The sequence below is a fragment of the Ochotona princeps genome, chromosome 9 (genome assembly GCF_030435755.1).
Source record: "Ochotona princeps isolate mOchPri1 chromosome 9, mOchPri1.hap1, whole genome shotgun sequence".
Taxonomy (NCBI): Eukaryota; Metazoa; Chordata; class Mammalia; order Lagomorpha; family Ochotonidae; genus Ochotona; species Ochotona princeps.
The window spans coordinates 79,012,702-79,035,517 of NC_080840.1; the positions used below are offsets into that span (position 1 = coordinate 79,012,702).

General features: G+C 42.8%; 1 protein-coding gene and 1 pseudogene across 1 annotated transcript; both read right to left on the minus strand.

Moving 5' to 3' along the window:
- Nucleotides 1–351: 351 nt before the first annotated feature.
- LOC131477926 (olfactory receptor 7A10-like) lies at nucleotides 352–13,662 on the minus strand. Its single transcript, XM_058668422.1, has 3 exons — nucleotides 12,744–13,662; nucleotides 12,561–12,588; nucleotides 352–505 (listed from the first exon to the last, which is right to left on the minus strand). Exons 1-3 carry the CDS (start codon nucleotides 13,660–13,662, stop codon nucleotides 352–354), a joined length of 1,101 nt encoding a protein of 366 aa, XP_058524405.1.
- Nucleotides 13,663–19,621: 5,959 nt separating this feature from the next.
- On the minus strand, nucleotides 19,622–20,590 carry LOC101527528 (olfactory receptor 7A10-like; annotated as a pseudogene).
- Nucleotides 20,591–22,816: the final 2,226 nt, after the last annotated feature.

Below are 22,816 nucleotides of genomic sequence, written 5' to 3' on the forward strand. Positions count from 1 at the left end.
CAAACTAATTAGGTATCTTTTTTCCCTCATATCCACACTTTGTCCTTGAAGTTGTGTTCTCTTACTTCTGGGAGAAATCCAGTGAATATTTACCATGTTCTAAGCATGTGTAATGAACAAATGAACAGGACCCTATAACAACCCTCTCGATCCGGACAGCATGGAAAACAAATTATCAGGACCCTCAAACATTTTAAGAATAATACTCAAAATATACACTTACTTTTGAGGCAAAAAATTGAAAGCCATATTTAATCATTTAACAACATGTATTCCTCATGAGACTTCTTGTGATTCCTTTATATATGTAGATGTCCTTATCTGTTCACACTGTAAAAACTGAATTAACTTTCAGGGGTCTGTCACTGTGGTGTAGCAGGATGAACTGCTGTCTGCAATGCCAACATTCTCTATAGGTGACAGTTTAGTCTCCAGCTGCTCAGCTTCTGATACAGCTACCCGATACAAACTTGTGGAAAGCAGCTGAAAATGGCTCACTGTATCCCTGTGGGAAATCCAGATGAAGCGCCCAGCTCCTGATTTGAGATTGGTTCATGGGTACAGTGAGCCAGGAGATGCAAGATTTTTCTCTTTTCAACTGTGACTGATTTTCAATTTTCAAAAACATACATCAGTTGTGAAAAGCTTAACGATTGGCTCCATTGTCCAGAGAATACTTGAATTGCCTAGGTGTTCTCCCTTGGCAAGAAAATGATATACAGTAAAAAAAAAAAATGAAGTAAAAAGGAGAGAGAGCATAGAATGGATGAGTTTTTCTTCAGAGATGCCTACACTGCCATTGGAACAGACATGAAAAACAGTGAGGACACCTGGCTGGGTGAACTCCACACTCCTCTCCCTCCAGATGCAATGTCCCAGGGAAGCGTTCAGATTCAGCTTCTCTTTTTGTTATTGTCATGTTCTTCTTTCTGTCTAAGATCATTGTGCAATAAGCAATAACACAAAATATGTATCATTGTATGATAAGCAAAAACACTAAACACGTATCTCTTTCAGTAAGAAAGAGGATAAACTCATGGAGGCAAACGCTGTTTTTTTTTTTTTTTGCAGAAACTGTGAAATTTATTTTTTAAATCATGCAAGTCCCATATAAGCCTTTTATAATCCTATTCTTTTTTTAAGATTTATTCATTTTATTACAGCCAGATATACACAGAGGAGGAGAGACAGAGAGGAAGATCTTCCGTCCGATGATTGACTCCCCAAGTGAGCAGCAACGGGCCGATGTGCGCCGATCCGATGCCAGGAACCTGGAACCTCTTCCGGGTCTCCCACGTGGCTCCAGTGTCCTAAAGCATTGGGCCATCCTCAATTGCTTTCCCAGGCCATAAGCAGGGAGCTGGATGGGAAGTGGAGCTGCCGGGATTAGAACTGGCGCCCATATGGGATCCCGGTGCGTTCAAGGTGAGGACTTTAGCCACTAGACCACGCCGCCGGGCCCAATCCTATTCTTTTTTTTATTAATTATTTTGCATTATGTGACAGTTTCATAGGCTCTGGGAATCCCCCCACCCCTCCCCACACCCCTCCCCCCTGGTGGATTCCTCCACCTTGATGCAGTATTACAATTCAAATTCAATCAAGATTCTTTCCTTGCAAACGTATACACGGAAACAAGGCAAACGTTCTTGAATACAGGTGGATCTTGAGGGACCCACAGGGAACAGATGCTTACTTGGTCACAGCCAGGACTGAATTCCAGTGACACACACTTCACAGACGGCAAAAGTTAGTAATAGATGGTGACAGTGTACTCTGAGGGAAAAAATAATATTATTCTTGGATTAAAACTTTCACAGCATGAAAGAATATATCAACAACACAAAAGGCAAAAATAGACCAAAAAACCCACAAAATGCAGACTTCTTAAAGATAAAATAGAAGACAAGATGAATGTGTCCATTCCCTGTTGATTTAGTCTTGCTATGCAGAAGGCTGTCTGCTTTCTCACTTTGCTTGGGTACCGCCTTTCCTTTATTGGTTCTAGCTTTTGTATTTATTCTCATCTGTCACAAGTCTACCATGTTACAATGAAAACAATGGTCCTGGGTAATCATCTTCCGAGGGCACTGCCAGATGCACCCCTACCCCATTGTCCTCTGTTGGCACTGTTACACATCAAGATCCAAATGAGCAGGACTGCACCTGCCATGAGAAGTGTCCATTTCCACAAAGATGTGAATCCATGTGCATTAAACAGAGAAAAACCATGAAGACGATGAGACATTATGTGAGAAACTGCAGCAGGGGACTGAGATCAGGTGAAATGATGTGGTGACAAACTATAGAGCAAGAGAACTCAAAGGAGTTACATCCGTACATAAAATTGGTTGTCAACGATCAACACTTAATCGATTCCAATTGCATTATTCATTAAATTTATAAGACCTAGAGATGAGATCATTTCACGTGTAACCGAGATGCAAAACCGAAATGTATCATTTGAGCTTCTCTAAAGATGCATAAATCAGGTGTTCATGAAGGCCATTTGTGCCCAAGGACAATGCAGAATGCCTCCCATTTTGTCGCTTACAGAATAGCACATAGTGCTGAAGACACAACTGTGAATCCCAGGGACATGACAGTGATGTGGAAACATGTAGAAATGGCAATGAATTGACTCAAGTAGATATGTGGGGATTTTAAAAGCAGTGGGGCCACATAACTGGAATGACAGATAGACCACCACATAAGGTGCATACATCTTCATACAAGCCCATAGACACATCTGTCCAGAGAGAGAACTGGAAGGTAGATAGCAGAGATGGGAAAACCCCAATCCTTTCATTAGAAAGCATGCAATTCATTAAGCAGGAATAACAACACCATGACTCCATGGTGTAGAAACAAATACCTTGATAAAACAGTGAATTAAATGATGGACAAGATCACAAATACATTGAGACTCACCCATCAGGCAGTGACTGCAGGCAAAGCTTATCAGTGTGTTCCTTTATACACATGAAATAGTGTTTTATTCTGAAGATCTGGTCCCAGGGAACATGACGGCAGAATGTGCACCTCGTGCACTGCTGGTACAGTGTCAGTGAGCACTCCTTGGTCTCATTCTTTCCTCCCAATCTGAAATAATACTGAAACATGCCAGTGCTAAAATGCTGTCTGCCACTCTGTCTACGCAATAACTGGTTCCTTTATACTCCATCACTGCAAAGATGTTTGAACCTAGGTTCTTCACATCACACCTATTTTTCTTCCTCAAGCTAGGTTCCATGATCATCTCTTTAATGTCACTCATCCCCTCACCTTGCTGAATTCACTGAATGCTCTCTTCCTTTCCCAATACACACACACTTTAATGAATTCATCGCTCCAGCAGGCAAAAACACACAGTGATCTCTCAGCTCCTGGATGACAAGATTTTCCCCAGGTAAGCCTTCTAGTTCCCTGTTTGCCGAAACATTTTCTGCACCACCTGCAGACCCGTTGGGATCCCCTGGATGAGATCAATGGTAACAAAGCCCACCCGGGTGTTTGTTGCAGGAGAGGGAGGCTTTGGCCCCAGACAAGACAGCAGGAAGCAGCACTGCATTCCTCTCAAGGTCTCCCTTGAACCATATGGGCTCTCATTCATAAAATGTTTGGCAATGAATAGAGATATATATGGACATTTTTATATTCAACACTTCTCTTGGAAGAGTAACATAGAAGGATTATCTCCTTAAACACTTCAAGAATCTACTGTATTTGGTCAGCACTCAGCACTCCTGGAGCCTAACAGTTAAGTTGCAATGGTACAGCTCTGAAAGAGTAAGACATCTACCCAAAATTGTAGTTCAGGTACTGAGGGTGTCTATTAATATCAATGGAGATGGATTTTAGCTCTTAAACTGCAACCTTGTATGTGTTGATTAGGGGTTGGAAGGGACAATGAGACATATATTCAGGAATTGAACTGTCCCATGTAGACACATTCTAGAATCGGGTGGTGGGTTTAAGGTGGGAATGCTGGTCAATGTCCCATAGTGCCCAGGAAGACTCCTACTCACTTAGCACACATTCCCAATCCTAGCCAGTGGAGTTGATGTAGAATTCCCAAATTAGGAATGGCATCTCTGTGATGCTGAGTCAAAGGATAAGCAAGACTGAATCTCCAATATCGGTAAGAGTGATCCAACTTTTACAAACAGATCTAACAAAGAGACACAGTACATGGTAAGAAACAACAGAGATGTGAGAGGAAAATGGAATGTCCTAAACACAAGATGATTTACTAACTCTGACATGGCGAAAGAACATCAGCTATTGACAAAGCAATGGGGAGGTAGGCTATAGGCTTGGCAGCTTCAGTTACATGTGTTTGTAGACTTCCATCATTGCTCAGACGCACACATAGATACATACACACACACACGCACACAAACACACACAGGACTGATATGCCAAATGATAATAATTTCAAGTTTGAAAGAATGAAATCACAGCAAAATAAACACAACCCAACCCTTGTTACCAGTGTCCACCACAGCTAAGACAAATGGCATTGGGTAAATGCCTATGTAACCAAGAAATACATTCAGTCAAATGAATAAAGAAATAATTGAAGTGAAGTGATTCAACACAGTGTTTTTCACCCGTTCTGTGCATTTTTTCCAATTAGGCTGTCCATGGTTGAGATCAGTAGTTACAAGGATGCAACACGTGATCAATGGTGGAATACAAAAATCTTTTGGTGTGGATCTGTCTCATCAAGTATAAATATTAATATTTTCAAAAGAGAAGAAGTAGAAGTGGACATCTGGTGTTTCATTTAAGGTTCTGCTTGGGGTTGGGAGAGTAATGGGTGGACAGCACTTTGGCATAGTCAGTTAAGCCACTTCCTGCAACATCCCACATAGGTGTCAATTTGAATCATGGCTGCCCCACATTCTATACACTTCCTTGCTACTGCACCTGGTGAAGCAGCAAATGCTTGCTCAACCATTTTTTCCTCTTCAAGATACAAATACCAGAAACCATTGTAGAAATTCCACAAAGAAAAATCCATAGATCTACAGTCAAGAACTTTGACAAATGTGCAAAAGACACTTGACCATAGAAAGGATGAGGTCATAACAAATGATGTTATGTGGGAAACAGGTTTGAAACTAGAATCCTATAGAAACTATATCCTATAGATAAAAAAAAAAACACTCGGGGTGCAACAGATAAACCTAAGACTTGATACCATCCAATTCAATAGAGCAAAACCCAGTGCAGCCACTGAAAGACACTGACCCAGGTAAGACTATCAAACACACAAGCACACAGGCAAGAACAATGTGGAAGACCAATCTAAAAAGATTCTGCATAGTCAAAACCAATAGATAGCTAACAGAATGGGAGAAAGTGTTTGTAAATCAGACAACTCTGCAAAGATGAAAATGCAGGACACACAAATTTGAAGACACTCAACAGTGAAGAAATGAGGCATGGGTCTGGCATGATGTTTCAACTGGCTAACCCTTCATCTGTTACGTGCCAACATCCCACATGGGAGACAGTTTGTTTCCTGGATGCTCCATTTCACATCCAGTTCTCTGCTATAGTCTGGGAAATCAGCAGAGTATGACCCAAAGCTTTGGGACCCTACAGCCATGTGGGAGACCCAGAAAAAGCTCCTGGCTTCAGATTTGCTGGGCCCCAGCTGTTGAGGCCATTTAGGAAATGAATCAACAGATGAACAATCTTTTTGTCTTTCTCTCCTTCACTCGGTGAATCTACCTTCCCAATAAAAACAGTTTTTTTTTTTTTAAGAATATTGATGACTGTTGTGGGTGCAGGAGAGGGGCTGGGCTTACTTCAGACCTGACATGTTACTCAGACCTTAATCTGGAACTGGAAAGTGCTGCAGGAGCAAGACACGTCACCCAGCCAGAAAAATCCAGTGGACTAGTCATAAACTCAGACAGATATTCCTTACCTGATTAGGACCTGAGCAGAGCCTGCACCAGCTTCTGTGTTGGGATGGGTATAAAAACCTCTCAAAAACCAAAAACAACCAACCAACCAAAGAACCCCCCAAAATCTCTCCTAAGTTCCACTGCCTACCTTCTCCCCAACCCCTGTAGATCAATCTCTCTCTCTCTCTCTCTCTCTCCTCCTTCGCCTCATGGAGAAGGTCCCCGAGAGAGAGCAGATCTCAAACAAAGGCCCCTGTGGTTTGTACACCTGGCTGATGTTTTCTTTTCATGGGTGGCAAGCAATCAAACAGATAAAGGTGGATATGAGCCACTTGTATGAATAGTTATACCTGAAAGGAAGAAATAAGTGAATGACACTGGAAAAGATGCTCAGTGTCATTTGTCATCTGGGAAATGAAAGTGAAAACTGAAGTTAGAATGGTCATTATCCAAAAGTTCAAAACATACGCTGTTTTCCTGGTTGCAAAGAAAAGGGTACACTCTTGGGGAAATGTAAATTAACAGGATCTCTATGGAAAACACTCTATAGATTGTCCAAGTGAAACACACATGGACCTATTGTGGGGCCAAGGCAACTCACTTCTATGAACATAGTCAAAAGGAATGACACAGTGTAGGAATAGAGATGCCTGCATGCCCATGTCTGTATAGCAGGTCAGCTCACAATGGCCACCACATAGAGTTAACCTAGATTTTCCATCAACTGAGGGCTAGAGTCATGGTTGAAATGTACCTACATACTCAGAAATTCTGTATATATATGTATCCATAAAACTGAATATCATCTTGATATTTGCAACAAAAATGTAAGGAAAGGCGGTGGCTGAGTCCTGGGTTTCAGACGGCCAGTGCACCAATTGGTGCCAGGCTCTTGCCTGCTGGCCCCCCAGTGGCAAGCTCTGGGGTTTTTATGATTTGTGATAGCTGCTCAGGGACACTCATGAGTTAGACCAGCTTTAGTATAGGTGAAACACGAATTCCTGGTGATTGCCAGTGAAAGGGACATGTAACTGTAGCATAAGAGTGGGACTGAAACCTGAACGTTTGAAGGGGAATGCCCATAAGAGGAGCAGTGGCACCCGAGAGTGCATTCTGAGTGGGGTGTGGGGTGTGGGGTTGACTGGACTGCAACCTTTACCAGCTCAGACAGGGCCAATGGGAGGGCCCGACTGCGCCAGACACTGGCCTAAAGCCCGGTGGCATCTAGGAGAACCGGATCTGGGAGGGAATCAGGGCAGAAACCTGGGAAGGTCCCCTGGTGGTTATAGCTCCCACTGGTGAACAGGTGGTCCGGACCTGGGGGGCAGACAGGCTGGGCAAAGTAGCACCAATGGCTTCTCAGTGTATGAAAAGGCGATGGAACGGCTGCACTGGGCAGCACTGAGCAAACCCTATCCCACAAATAAGATTGGAAACCAGGATGGACCACAAGACAGGCCCAGCTAGGTTTTTGCACCAACTGGTCTGCATGAGCCCCGGATGCTGAGCTACAATGTCTAAGACAGGGGTTTGCGACAGGTGATGGGTTGTGTCAAGCTGAGTCAGCAATCACTGGCATGTGTGTGATCTATGGCTGGAAGCAGGCCCAGTCGGGGGGCTAAGGGGACATCCTAGCTTGGTGGAGGCTCCCCCCCAAAGGGGCGCATGAGCTGGAATGGGGCTGCGTTCTGGTCAGGATACAGTTGTAGTCTCCCTTGGCACAAGTGTGGACTGGGACAAGACACACCAGGCCAGGCCAGACTGCAATACCTTCTAGTGTTCTGGAGGACCAGGGTAGAAGTGGGTTGGACTAGGCTAGGTCTCAACCCCAACTGAGCCATGTATGAACTATATGTGGGTATGGATGCACTGTGGCTGGGCTGAGACATCCAACAGCAAGAAACAGAATAGGTTGAAGGCCAGTTAGGAGAGGCCACTGTTCCTGCTAGGACAGGAGGTGAGCTGAGTAGTGCTGGCCCATGGACTCACTGGTATGTGCGAAATCTGGCACTTGGAGGGGTTCTGATGGAGGAGCCTGGGCGACTCCTCTGGCAGGACACAGATCCTGCAGTTAAGAGCAAGAAGCATGGAAGGATACAGCCGAGAAGTCATGGAATGTGTCCCACTGGCATACATTTGGCAAGGGTCGGGGGCAGACCAGGCTGAATCAGTTCACTCCACCCACTGGCAAATCCAAACACTGGAACAGACTGTGAGTGGAGCCAGGTCCGGTCGCGACAAAAGCTGTTTACCATGCAGAATGCCAAGGTGTGGTTGCCTGTACCAGACGTGACTGCAGCACCCAACCAGCACATATGAGAGCCAGGAAGGGAGGGGACAGAACCGGCAGGAGAATAAGGGGTGGTCCCCTTGCTGAACAGCTACTCCTACTGGAGAGCATGAGCTGGGATGGGGGCAGACCAGACCAGGCAGGGCTACTGCACCTGTGCGCCTCATGTGGACCAGATCAGGGAAGAACCAGGCTGGGCGGATTGTTCCTACTGGTGCAATCTACAATTAGAGTTGGTGAGTGTTGTTGGGGCTTGGCCGCAGCATCAGCTGGTAGAAGCTGGCACTGGGGGCTAGTTCTGTCAAGTTAAACCACAGAACCACCTGGAGACTACATAATCCGGGAGGGGGAGTGGCCTGGGAGGGAAACAGTGGGCTCCTCTCTCTTGGGTTACCACCCCCCCTGGAAGGGCATGAAAGCTAGGGCAGGAGTTGGGGTGGCTAGACAGAGAGACACCCAACAACATCTGTGAGGGCTGGGTAGCTGAGCTGGTTAGATGGGACTTGGTTCTCATGCCCATTGACATGTATGAGAGCAGAAGGGGATGTGGGATAGATTGGACACACATATTGGCAAACCAGGGCAGGGGGCGGGTCTGGTGGGGTTATTGTAGGTTGCCCCAACTGGACGGCAGCTCCTACTGGCTTGGGCGAGGGCCGAGTATATGCTGGGTAGAGCCAGTCTGGACTGCGGATACCCATTGGTTCCAGTGGAAGGCGGGGCTGAAGACAGAACCAGCCCAGCAACTGCAACCGCCAGCTGATCGGGGAGATGGACTGTGACAGCCCAATTCTTGCTGGTACATACGAGAGTTTGGTCTGGGAACATCTCAGAGAAACGCTCTATGGGGATTTCCTCAGTCGAGGTTTCGGACTCAGAACGCTAACCATTAGTTGACGGAGGACAGAGCAGGTAGATCAACCACCTCAGCTATGTGTTGGCAATGTAAGTGTTGGGCAAATGGAGACTCTATGATAGACTATGTCAATCAGTGGATTCTCCAGAGACCGCATTGTGCTTGGAGTGGTGAGAGTGGCAGCAATTCAGAACCTTTGAAATGTCAAAAACACTCTACCAGCTCTACCTCCAGACCAGGGATGGTCTCCCCAAGGAACTGATGAACTTATCTGGACAATAAGATACTGGACTTTATGCCTGGTAGATGCTTCCAATGAAAGAATCTCAGCTGAATTTGAACTGTGGTAACGCAACAGGGTGGAGGAGTCCACCATGGGAGGGGGCTGGGGGGTTTGGGGAGGAGTGGGGGGAATCCCACTGCCTATTAAACTGTGTCACATAATGCAATGTAACCAATCAAAAAAAAAAAAAAAGAAAAAAAAGAAACAATTATATAAATGTTTATATTTGCAATAGCTATGTACAAAGTAGCTATGATAGAATGTTAGCTATCAGAAAAAGCCCACAATATGTGAATTTCTGACTCTGTCCTTTCTAATAGAAATTATTAAACCAGACCAGGTTTGACTTCTTGGAATCGCAACAGCCCACTGGGAATGCAGCACCACCTTACACCAGGAGGATTCATGCTGTTCCACCTACTTCATGGCTAACACCACTGTTATAGCATCTTTGCAATGATCTATATTTGTGTGTACCAGGTGTATGTGTGTCATCTGAATGATACCCAGGTACGCTCACAGACACCCAGGTGACTGGATGCTGCTTGCACAATACCAGATTGACTTGGAATTAAGGGGAAGACTCTTGAATTAAGACTTGCTCACATGTATTTCAAAATAGAGACCACTTAGAAAAACATCTTTAAGTAAGACTAGTTTGATATTTTAATACAAAAAGAAAATTCCCAAGAAAACCATGGGTGGGAGTTGTGCTCAATGAAACATGAGATAGCCATGAACTGCTTAGGTGATATCTAAAGGATTTTGAATTCTAAATGTGGATTAGAAAGCATGCATTAAAAGTCCATATAGTCACACTAAGCTACTGCTTTGTGGAATACATGAAATCTGTACCCATTATATAAATAATTTATATAAAAGAGAAGATGGATATGATTGAAAAAAGTACCATGACAAACCATTAACCAGTTTGATGCATGATTTATCTTTTGATCATTGCTTCACATAAACAAGACAGTGTAACCAACACTAACATGGAATAAGTAAAAATAATGCTTTATTTTAATATTTCTTGAGTTACACTTTTGTCTATCATTTAAGAAAACAAGTGTAACTGACTTGATTATGGTGATTGTGTGATGGGCAATATATGCATATTTCTGGAGTTGATTAAGTGCCGTTCATCAATAGAGTGCAGGTTCTCATTTGTGAAAGATTTAATTGTATTTAACATACAATCATCAAAATGAGAAATAAAGAAATGACCCTGTGTGCAGAAAGGGAGGAATGTGTATGAAGCCCAACGTGAAATGGGGTGTGAAAGTTTTCTTTGTGCTAATGTTACTGTCTGGTTATTCCAAGATGAAAGAGAAGAACGTGTTGCTTATGTGAGGAAGTATTGTGGGTAATTGTGAAAGACTTGGTGGAGGATAAACGTGGTGTGACATCACAAATTTCAGGCCTGCTGGATGGCCTAGATAGGCCACTGGGATGAGGCTGGTGCTCTGTGCTCAGATTATGCAGCTACACAAATGGGAGGACTCCTGCTGTAGTGCCTGCTTCACTCTCCAGCCATTATCACCCTTCCCAGCACCCTGACCTGCTTCTCCTACAGCTTCTACTCAATGTTGATGAGCAGAGAAACACCCCACTGCCTATACCTCTAACACTCTGATTCCCTTAGCGTGGTGTTGCTTTTGGATTATTTAGGGTCTCCATGGAGGTTCTGAGGGCAGCATCAACCTCTGTCAGTTTTCATCCAAAGGGAATAGTCCAAGTGCATTAGTCCTTCCTGTGACTGGGATATATCCTTGGGAATTCCAATGTCCACTCATCAATCCACCTGGAAAAACCTGATCAATAAGAGAAGATGACATTTTAAAATAATCTTAATTTTTCCAGTTATATAAATGGGAAGGATAACTGAGAGCCTTGGACCCCTGAATCTTTCTGGGAGACATGGAAGAGGCTCCAGGTTCCAGACCCCAAGCTTCAGAACACTTTAGCTCTGGCCAATTGTGCTCACTTGGGGAGTGAAACAGTGCATGGATTTCTCTCTTTTTCTCTCCCCTTATCTCTGTAGATGTGTCTTTCCAACAAAATAAATGAATCCTTAAAAAAGTTAATTTCAAGTATGATAATCTAGCAAAAGTGATCAGTTGAATAACATCCAACTAAAACACTTGTGTCCTTCACAGGAAATGGTCAATAAGTCCAAGACAAACTGTTAGATCTTTTGGTTCCGAAATTAGGGAAAACAGGAAAGCAACAAAGGGAAAAATTAGACATACTCCATAGAACAGAAGGGTTTACATGTGAGCTGCTTAAACTCGCAGAAACAGAAGAATAGTAAACTTCCTTCAGGACTAGGGAGAGGAGTTTTCTCTGGTCCTCGCTTGGTTCCAACTTTGGGTCCCCACCCTCTCTGGCAATGACCATCAGGATCGCTCCAGAAACCCCTCAAAACAAGCAAACAAGCACACAAACAAACAATCTAGAGTAGACAGAGAACAACAAGGAAAGCTTAGAATCAGACAGGAAACAGTCAGCGTAGATTCACTTATACCTTACTATGGGGGACACAAATATCAGTTACTCCTCACTTGGGCACTGAGGATTTCTCTGCACACCCCTCCTAAAACTGTTTGGCACCTAAACTGTTGACATATGTCTTGATAGAGTTATAAGCCAGTCTAGACTACCCGAAAAAAAACCAGGTTCAGCAAAATTATGCTTCAACACTATAAAATGCTAAATACTATAATGAAAATAGACACGAGGTAGCTGAATAGTATCTATAGCCATTTTAAGGTATATAGAACCCGGTTGTATATAAACTAAAATTTAAATGTCAATGAAGAAGTCACAGGGTGTGTTTAAGAACTTGCATTTTTTTAACATATTGGTTACTCAATACTATGTCAATTAACTCCATAACGTTATAAATTGTTACTGATGGTATGTTGAGGCTTTTGATTGATCGGGATGATACTCTGCTGACTCTACCTTCAGACCAGAGAAGGTCTCCCCAACAAGCCATTGAGCTTATCTGGACAATAAGATGCTGGACTCTATACTTGGTATATGCTTGCAATGAAAGAATCTCAGCTGAACTTGAACTGTGGTTATGCAAAAAGGTGGAGGAATCCACCATGGGGAGAGGGTTTGGGGGAATCCCAGTACATATAAAACCGTGTCACATAATGCAATGTAATTAATAATAATAATAATAAAAGAAAAAAAGTGAGCTTCTTAAATTGTATAGATGTTGTAATTCAAATGAGCAGAAACTATAAGAAAACTGAACACACAAGAAGAAGATTCTATGTTTGTAATTTGACCAGGAGTTACAATTTCAAACTTGAAGACAATGACAGCTACAACAATGGGCTCTTTCTTTGCTCCAGATCAATGGACCATCTCAGAATTTCTGTGTAAAGAGCCTTTTCAGAGCCATCTTGACATCTGTATTCCTGAGACTGTAGATGTAGGGGTTGAGCATGGGGGTGACTACTGTGTACATCACCGAGGCCCTAGCACTTGCATGTGAGTTTTGGGTAGCAGTAGAACTGATATAGACACCCAGGCCTGTGCCATAAAACAAGGAGACAACCAAGAGGTGAGAGGCACAGGTGGAAAAGGCTTTATACTTGCCCTGAGCTGAGGAAGTGGTGCGGATGGAGGAGACGATCTTAGAGTAGGAATACAGGATCCCAGACAGGGGACCTCCTCCCAGTAAGATGGCAAAAAAATACATGATGACATCATTAAGAAAAGTGTCTGAGCAGGCAAGTCGGGCCACATGATTCAGCTCACAGAAAAAGTGAGGGATTTCCAAGTGCAGACAGAAGGATAGACGCAAAACCATTAAGCTTTGCAACAAGGCATGGACGAAACTGATGACCCAGCACATCAGAACGAGCTGCACACAGAGCCAGGGGTTCATGATGAGCGTGTAGTGCAGTGGGTGACAGATGGCCACAAACCGGTCATAGGCCATCACAGCCAGGACAAAGTTCTCCAACTCTGCAAAAAGCAAGAAGAAGAACGTCTGTGTGATGCAGCCTGTGTAGCTGATGGCTTTGTTCTGAGTCCAGACGTTCACCAGCATCTTGGGGATAATGGTGGAGGTGAGACACATATCATAGGAAGACAGGCTGGCGAGGAAGAAGTACATGGGCGTGTGGAGGTGTGGGTCAGAGAGGATGGCCAGGACGATGAGCAGGTTCCCACTGACAGTGACCAGGTACATAGAGAGGAACAGCTCAAAGATGATAGGCTGCAATGTTGGGTCCTCTGAGAATCCCAGGAGAAGGAATTCTGAAAGTTTGGATTTATTGTGAGGTTCCATGTATTCAGGAACTCTTCTAGGATAGAGACGTAAAAAGTCATGTAAAAACTTCTTACAGTTACTATGTGTGTAGATAAAATGGTAAGATTCATATTTTTGCAGACATAAAACTGAAATTCGTATCATGCCCATGATTTGGTATCATGGTGGGGACTTGGTAATGGCATTTCTGATTAGGCTTTCTTTATTATTTGCCATAAGATTCCTGCACATATCATGTAGTTTTAATAAGGAATTGCCGTTTCTGGTGCGATAGCATAGCGGTTAAAGTTCTTGCTTTGAAAGTGCTGGGATCCCATATGGGTGCCGGTTCTAATCCTGGCTGCTCCACTTCCCATCCAGCTCCCTGCTTGTGGCCTGGGAAAGCAGTTGAGGATGGGCCAAAGCCTTGGGACCCTGCACCTGTGTGGGAGACCCGGAAGAATTTCCTGGCTCCTGGCTTCGGATTTGCACAGCACCAGCTGTCGCAGTCACTTGGGGAGTGAATCATTGGACAGAAGATCTTCCTCTCTGTCTCTCCTCCTCTCTGCATATCTGACTTTGCAATAAAAATAAATAAATCTTTTAAAAACTAAGAAATTGCCTTGCACTTGTGTAGCATAACTTGACTTCTGACCATATTCCCAGCACTGTTCACAGAAAAGGAGTACCAGGTACATGTCTTCTGGTAATGGAGATATCATCTGAAAACCAGTGAACATTATGATGGTAAAGAAATTAGGTGAAGCGATTCCAGGTGGGTGATGCTATGTTCTAGCTGGTTCCTAGGTAGGGCTAGAAACAGCCTGCCAAGGCACAGAGAACCAGAACGAGGGGCATGTGTAGAAGCGAAGCATTTGCAGGGATCATCCAAGTCACCTTTACACTTAATAGACTTTGGAAAAGGATCAGGGGCTTGAACTAAAACTCTTTTCCAAAAGCATGTGATCACCGAGTTGTGGTCTCACTGTTCTAAGTGTCACAGCCCTTTTCTCCTGGTCTGTGTATTTCTTTTCATAGGAAAGGCCAGTTAGAGAAGTTTTTGGAAAGTCGGTTGCAAGTTGTACTTCAAGCAATATCTTATTCTAAAGCTAACAGGAGAAAGCATTTCTCTCATGCAGAATCTCAAAATTAATAGCTTCTCTGTCAGTCACTCTAACATCACCCATCAGCTGCTATCTTTTTTTTTTTTTAAAGATTTTATTATTACTGAAAAGCCAGATATACAGAGAGGAGGAGAGACAGAAAGGAAGATCTTCCATCCGATGTTTCACTCCCCAAGTGAGCCGCAAAGGGCCGGTACGCGCCAAACCGATGCCGGGACCAGGAACCTCTTCCAGGTCTCCCACGCGGGTGCAGGGTCCCAAAGCTTTGGGCTGTCCTCTCCTGCTTTCCCAGGCCACAGGCAGGGAGCTGGATGGGAAGTGGAGCTGCCAGGATTAGAACCGGCGCCCATATGGGATCCCAGGCGTTCAAGGCGAGGACTTTAGCCGCTAGACCACGCCGCCGGGCCCACATCAGCTGCTATCTTAATGGACATTGCTATTTATCCTCATAGCCGCAAATACAGTAGCCACTTTATCCAGTAGCCAAACTGTGTCACCTCTTCATCTGAAACAGATTGGCATATCCCATTGGGTGGCCTTGAGTTACCGCCCTGAGCACCCATTCTCTAAGAGTCTATCCTTTGGTACCTGCCGAGCTCTCAGACACAGCTGGAGGGGTTGTGTGGGTGGAGGGTCTCTGAAGCGAAGTGGGAATGCTCCCAGGGAGGCTGATGATGGAGGCTGAAGATTGAAGGTCACAGAGGAGACAGCAGGAAGCGGTGCAGGCCTGGTCCCCCGTCAGATCAAGACTCCAGTAGGAACTCTGTGGGGCATCAGGGCTGAGGATCTACTCTGTGAGAACGAGCAGCAGAGTGAGGATTTACAGCCCTGTCTCTGCTCATTAGGCCCATGTCCCTCTTGGTGTACCAGGCTCTAATCACCTGAATTCCCTGGTCTGAGAAGAAAGAAACCTTCCTGCTCATTCTCTGTTCCCAAGAGACTGTGTGGAAGTCAGGTGAGCCCAGTGTCAATTGCCCCTACTCTGGGAACTCTGCTGCATCCCAGAGGTCAAAGCTCTAAGGCAAACTTCCTCTTGGTTGATGTTTCCTCCCAAAGAATCTGCCCTGATTGCATCCTCAGTATTTGCATTCTAGAGGTATGCTGGGTCCACTGCCCCTGATGTTGGCATAAGGTTGTCATTTCCCTCTTCTCAAAGGGGAAGAAGCTCTCTATTTGACTCAGAACCAGCAGCCCTGAGCATTCAGGAAGTAGAAATCGTATCGGCAATTAAGACCACTCATTGAGTTCCTCATTATAAAGCATTTGCTAACACAAAGGGATGTATTTTTTCGTAATTTTCATCAATTCATGAGTAGTGTGAAACCTGCTATATATTATTCATCGTTTTATTAACAAATAGGGTAATTGATGTATCAATCACCTAAAGAGTTACCATTTATTAGCATTAGCAACCTAGAGAAACTTGTGGTTTTTTTAAATATATGATGCATTATTACTAACTTGTGACCCCCTCCTGTAATAAACCACTTAATTTACATTACAGTGAAGTGCTTAATAAAGCACCAAATAAAATTAAGCACCTAGAAGGTAAAATGATTCTAGTTCAATACAAGAATAGACAAAATTATAAGCAATTATCAGGTTGGGAAGTATGACCATGACCCCATGGACAGTCCATCTCCAAGTATTCACATTGCATTGAAAAGATAGCAGTATGATTTTATTAAACCTTGCTTTAATAAGTGCATAAACACAGAGTAACAAACCATATTTGTAGAAACAATCATGTCTTACACTTTTTTTTTTAATATTAACTCCCACGTCTAAGGCAGAACATGCAATACTTGTCTTTTAGTGCCCAGGTTATTTCAACAATGTCCTCTGGTTTCAGGCATTTTGTTGCAAAATATAAAACTTTGCTCTTCCTAATAGCTGAATAATATTCTACTGTGTATTTTTACCACATCTGTTTTATTCAATCATCTGATGATGAATGCTTTGTTTAATTCTCTATTTTGTCTGTTGTAAACAGCACAGTTCTAAGCATGACATCGCAGGTATGTGTTTGATACAAGGTGCCCATGTCCTTTAGGGATGTATATCCTAATGTGAGATTGCTGGATCACATGAAAAAAAATGCCTGTGAGATATATACCGCATGTGTCTGATGAAGGATACATCAGACACTTAAGCCAATCCCAAAAGTACAAGTATCATATGTTTTCTCTAACATAAGACAACTTCCATCCAAAATACAAAACACAATGTTATAAATGAACAAAAATATACACTTGTATTCTCACTAAGAGTTTACCAGATCAGAGTACCAGGCATCCACAAATCCATCTCCACTGCTCAATCAAAGTAGGCAAGCTGAGCACTCCTGCATCCCACCGCCTGGCTCCATGGTGACATGTCCTAGCCTGGAGTTCCTCTGCTTCTCCACTTAGAATTTAAATAAGAAAGAAAAAAAAAAAGAATGAAAAACTTTGCTGGCATAGTGGCATAGTTAAAATAAATATGTCATTGACCAGGCCCAGAATCCCTACCAGGACTTTTTCTCCTAGCACTGTAACATTTACCTAGGACAAGGCAGCCTAGGCAGTTGTGCTCCATGTCTGAACCATTGTCCTTGCAACATGCCCGAGGATGTGGTGGAAGATGGCTTGCAGTGGAAGGGTTTGGCCTCTGCCAAACATGTGCTTTGAGTTGGTCTCATTTTAGATGTTTTGATCACTTAGTAAATAGGAGATCTCACTCTCTGTCTCTCTCTAACACTTTCTCTCTCACTCTTACAAATAAAAACTAAATAGATATTTAACAGAAGCAAGTTAACCCTGGTTAGAAAACATGTATTTTGAAAATCTATGTGTAGTTGTGTTTTTGCATTTCCTTGTTTTTTTTTTTTCCTTTAGTTATACACATTTACTTCAAAGTTTGGTACCCTGTATTTTAAATCATTTGACTTTTTTTTTTTTTTTTGGTAAAGGAAACTGAGATAAAAAATAAAAGCACTGAACTAATACTAGGCTGTGTAAAAGAACCTCTGAAATGGCCACAGGAATCTAAAAATGAAAGATGAGAACTAATTTAGTTAATTGCCAAAATAAAGAATAACAACTGTCAAGGAAGAAATGCTTTACTTATTTTGTGTCATATTTTTAAAGAAGATAAAATACAAAGAGACAAAAAGAGAGAGGGAAAGAGGGAGAGATTTTCCATTAGCTGGCTTACTCCCAATGGGTCATGACAGCCGGGGCTGCACCTGCATGAAACCGATTGATCTCTGCACCCTCGCTTCCTTGAAAGTATAGTGGCCTTCTTAATGCATGTCCCTCAGTAGTCACTCCTCTCCTGGATATGAAACCTGAAGTCCCCGCTCAGCCTCACTTGTGCCATAGCTCATACCTCATGTAAGCCCACATGTCAATTCTCCAAGTGTGTCACCACTGGTCAGCCCTAGGGCTTCACCCAGCACCATTGGCAACTGGGTTGCCCAACCTGGAGTCAACTCTGCCACCATTGGGTGAGTAGAGGCAATAGCACCCCGCGCAGGCCCCCTGAAGTCTCCTGCTGACCCTGTCAGACACGAGGGATGGAGGTTATTCTAGCCAGACCTAATCTGTTGTCTCTTCTGCTTCTTCTGGGTGAGCGGAGGTTTTTGAGGTGCATGCCTCCTGAAGTTGCCCACTGCTCCTGTGGAGCACTCAGAATTGGGGTGATTCCTCATAAAGTTTCTATCCCAGCACCAAGGATAGCAGCATTGAACTACACAAGCTTACAAATGGATGGGCATGTTCTTATGACTTTTGAACATTTTATTTTTAATATTTTTATGCATATAAAGAGAACAGGCTTCAGGTATTTCATAAATACAATTCTAAGAAATTAGTCACACTTCCTTGCTACCATCTCACCTTCTTCCTTCCTTTTTTACTTGAATTTTTTTTACAGTAATGTAATTTCAAGGTTTTAATCAAAGTCATAATGACAAGTAAAAAGCAGAAAATCTGCTGTACAGGAGTATTGACAAGAGTTAATAAACTAATCAAATCAGAAGATGCCAGTTTCATTCTTATACATCACAGATTTTTTGTTTGTATTAGATATTAGCTCTCACATATGAAGAAAAGCATAAAATATATTTATTTTTCATGTAGCTGGAATAGAACATCTAAAGTTTTTACTATAATGATTCTTTATGTAGGATATCTGAAAAATAAACTACCAAGCTAAGAAGAAGAACATTACATAGTGCCCTATGATGTTATTAGACAGGGATTTATATAATGAGAAACGTGGAAAATTCAGTTCTACACATTTAACCTCATGCGATTCAAGGAGCATGTGTAATGCTTACACTAATTAAGATTCCTGTCAACAATGCATGTGGTGCACATATACAATGGAATGCCAATCACCCATAAAAAAGAATGAAATCTTGTCTTTTTACAATAAATTCAGTGCAACTGGAGACCAATACACATACTGAAATAGGCAAGTACAAAAAGACCAGTTTATTTGGTAGCTAAAATAGAATTTAAAAAGTAGAGGAATCCATTGTAAAAAGTAGCATGGGCAGTATAAAAATACAAATGGAATTGAAAGGTTTTTTAGGACATAGACAATCACTTCATTAACATCCATCTCTCCATGAATTTGTTTGAGTCCCTTTGTATTTCTGGAAAAAGGGTGACAATAAGTGTGGGAAAATGAAAAATATCAGAAAGATAGTGTGTTGAGCTACAAGAGATAACACACAGTATAGTGCAATGGGTCATTCATTTGCAGCATACACACAGAATCTTAATAGTAATAATAACAGAGACAGTTAACAGACTCTGCCTCTTCCTCTAATAAATGAATCAGTGTGTCTGACACTGAGACTTGAGATATGAGGTCATTGACACCTATCAGCCCCAACACCAAGCATTCCACTGTAGTTTATGAGCTAATAATCTTGTCAGAGCCTTCTTCATGTCTGCATTTCTCAGGCTGTAGATGAAGGGGTTGAGCATGGGGGTGACCACTGTGTACAACACAGAGGCTACTGCAGTTGAGACTGAACTTGGGGCAGCACTGGCACTGAGGTACACACCTAAACTTGTGCCATAAAATAGAGAGATGGCGGAGAGGTGAGAGGCACAGGTGGAAAAGGCCTTATACTTCCCTTGAGCTGATGAGATGGCGCAAATGGAGGAGATGATCTTAGAGTAGGAATATAGGTTTCCAGCCAGGGGACCTCCTCCCACCAGCACAGATACAATATAAATCATGAGATCATTTAGAAAAGTGTCAGAACAGGAGAGTTGGACCACCTGATTCAATTCACAGAAAAAGTGGGGAATATCCATGTGTGTGCAGATGCTTAGCCTCAAAACCATGAAGATGTGTAGCATGGCATTCAGTACACCAATGCCCAGCACACCAGAACCAGCTGCACACAGAGAAGGGGGGTCATGATGACCATGTAGTACAGGGGGTGACATGTGGACACAAACCTGTCATAGGCCTCCACATAGCAGAAAGAAGAACATCTGTGTGATGAAGTCTGCATAGCTGATGGCTCTGCTCCGTGTCTGGATGTTCACCAAGCTCTTAGGGATGGTGGTGGCAGTGAAGCAGACATCCACCAAGGACAGGTTGTCGAGGAAGAAGTACATGGGCGTGTGGAGGTGGGGGTCTGAGAGGATGGCCAAGACGATGAGCAGGTTTTCACTGACAATGACCAGGTACATTGAGAGGAACAGCCCAAAGATGAGAGGCTGCAGTGCTGGGTCCTCTGAGAATCCCATGAGAAGGAATTCTGACAGCTGAGTTTGGTTTCTCACTGTTTTGTGCTTCATGTCACTACCGGGAACAAAGAGTTGAACCTGAATCATAGTCATACAAAGTAGACTTAACCAACAGAGCAGAAATCCATAATTCTTGTTTTTCCATTTAGAATGTGGCTCCCACATTTGGAGATGCCACTGTTTCTATTAGCCCTTCTCAGAGGGATGAATGAGCAAGAACTTCTTCCCACCCTCAGTTCTTTCCTAAAGAATCAAATAGTTCTCACATTTAAAGAACCACATGTCAAGTGGTTCTTTGACTATTTGACAAATATCTATTCATTAGTGATTACAAATGCATCATTGATTTTCCAATTAAATACATGAACAAAAAGCAGGAGAAGCAATGTGTAATATACAGTTTCATGTTTCTGAAGATATCATGGGACTTGGGCCCGGCAGCCATGGCCTAGCAGCTAAAGTCCTCACCTTGAACGCCTGGGATCCCATATGGGCGCCTGTTCTAATCCCGGCAGCTCCACTTCCCATCCAGCTCCCTGCTTGTGGCCTGGGAAAGCAGTCGAGTACAGCCCAAAGCTTTGGGACCCTTCACCTGCGTGGGAGACCCGGAAGAGGTTCCTGGTTCCCGGCATCGGATCAGCGTGCACCGGCCCGTTGCGGCTCACTTGGGGAGTGAAACATCGGATGGAAGATCTTCCTCTCTGTCTCTCCTCCTCTCTGTATATCGGGATTTCCAATAATAATAAATCTTTTTAAAAAAAAGATATCATGGGACTCAATTATGATTATGAAAGATAAGGTGACTTTCAGCCACATGGTGCAACTAAAGGCAGACTTGGTATGACTTTGAGTAATGATTCAGTCATGTTGGCAATGAGGAATCCCAATGAGTGTTACAGGATAAGAGCAGCTGAACATGGAGCAGGTTGGAATTATATCTTTTTTTTTTCATATGTAACTTTCATTTACTTATGGCTTATGACACATATACTTCTTTTTTAAATAAAATATATATATATATATTTTATTCATTAGTTACATTGTATTATGTGACACGGTTTCATAGGTACTTGGATTCTCCCCAACCCTCCCCAAACCCTCCCACCATGGTGGATTCCTCCACCTTGTTCATTAACCGTAGTTCAAGTTCAGTTGAGATTCTTTCATTGCAAGCATATACCAAACATAGAGTCCAGCATCTTATTGTCCAGTCAAGTTCAGTGGCTTCTTAGGTATACCCTCTCTGGTCTGGAGACAGAGCCAGCAGAGTATCATCCCAGTCAATTAAAAGCTCCAACATACCATCAGCAACAATTTACATCATTATGGAATTAATTGACATAGTAATGAGTAACCAATATGTTAAAAATAAATGCGAGTTCTTAACCACCTTCTGTGACCACCTCATTGACATTTCAATTTTAGTTTATACACAACATATAACATACATAACATAACATGTTATACATAACATCATATCATCTTAAATTAAGGCAAATATGTGGTATTTAACCTTGTGGGATTGGCTCATTTCCCTTAGCATTATGGTTTCCAGTTTGGCCCATTTGGCCACAAAGAACTGCATTTTGTTTTTTTTTAATAGCTGAGTAGTATTCCATGGAGTAGATGAACCATAGCTTTCTTATCCAATCCTCTGTTGATGGGCATTTTGGCTGCTTCCATGTTTTTGCAATTACTGATTGTGCTGCTATGAACATAGGAGTGTGGAATTATATCTTAAACTGAATTACTAAGACTCAGTTTGCAGAACCAAGCTTTTGCTGATTTAAGGACATTGAGTTTAAAACCGAGAATTAGCTACTGATTTTGACATCAGAAAACTACAGGCTTTCACGAGTCCTCTAATTTCACTAAGAGGGTCCATGACAATGTCTTGGAAAACTCAGCAACAAATTCACCTATTGTTGTGCATACTTTTTGTAAAGTAGAGTTTTCCAAGTTTTGATGACCTTTCCTAAGTTTGGATTAAGATATTTTTCACCAGACATTTTGGAACATAATAACGTACCTTCTGAATTTATTATTCTTTGCATTGAATTACATTCAAGTACACATCAAAGGCTTCCATGGTAGAAAAGGAGCTATCACAATGGCCAATCTTTGCAAATTAGAAGGCAATAAGGACAGAAATAAAGCTCTCTCACCTGACAGCACACCAGGAAAGTGCTGAAATTGCAGGAGAAAATGAGAGTAACAGGAAAGCCTTGAGTGTATCCAACTCACAGGTGATGTAATGACTCTTAAGCAGGTGTCTTTGATAGAGCTCTTCTTACTGCATCATTCAGATGATGT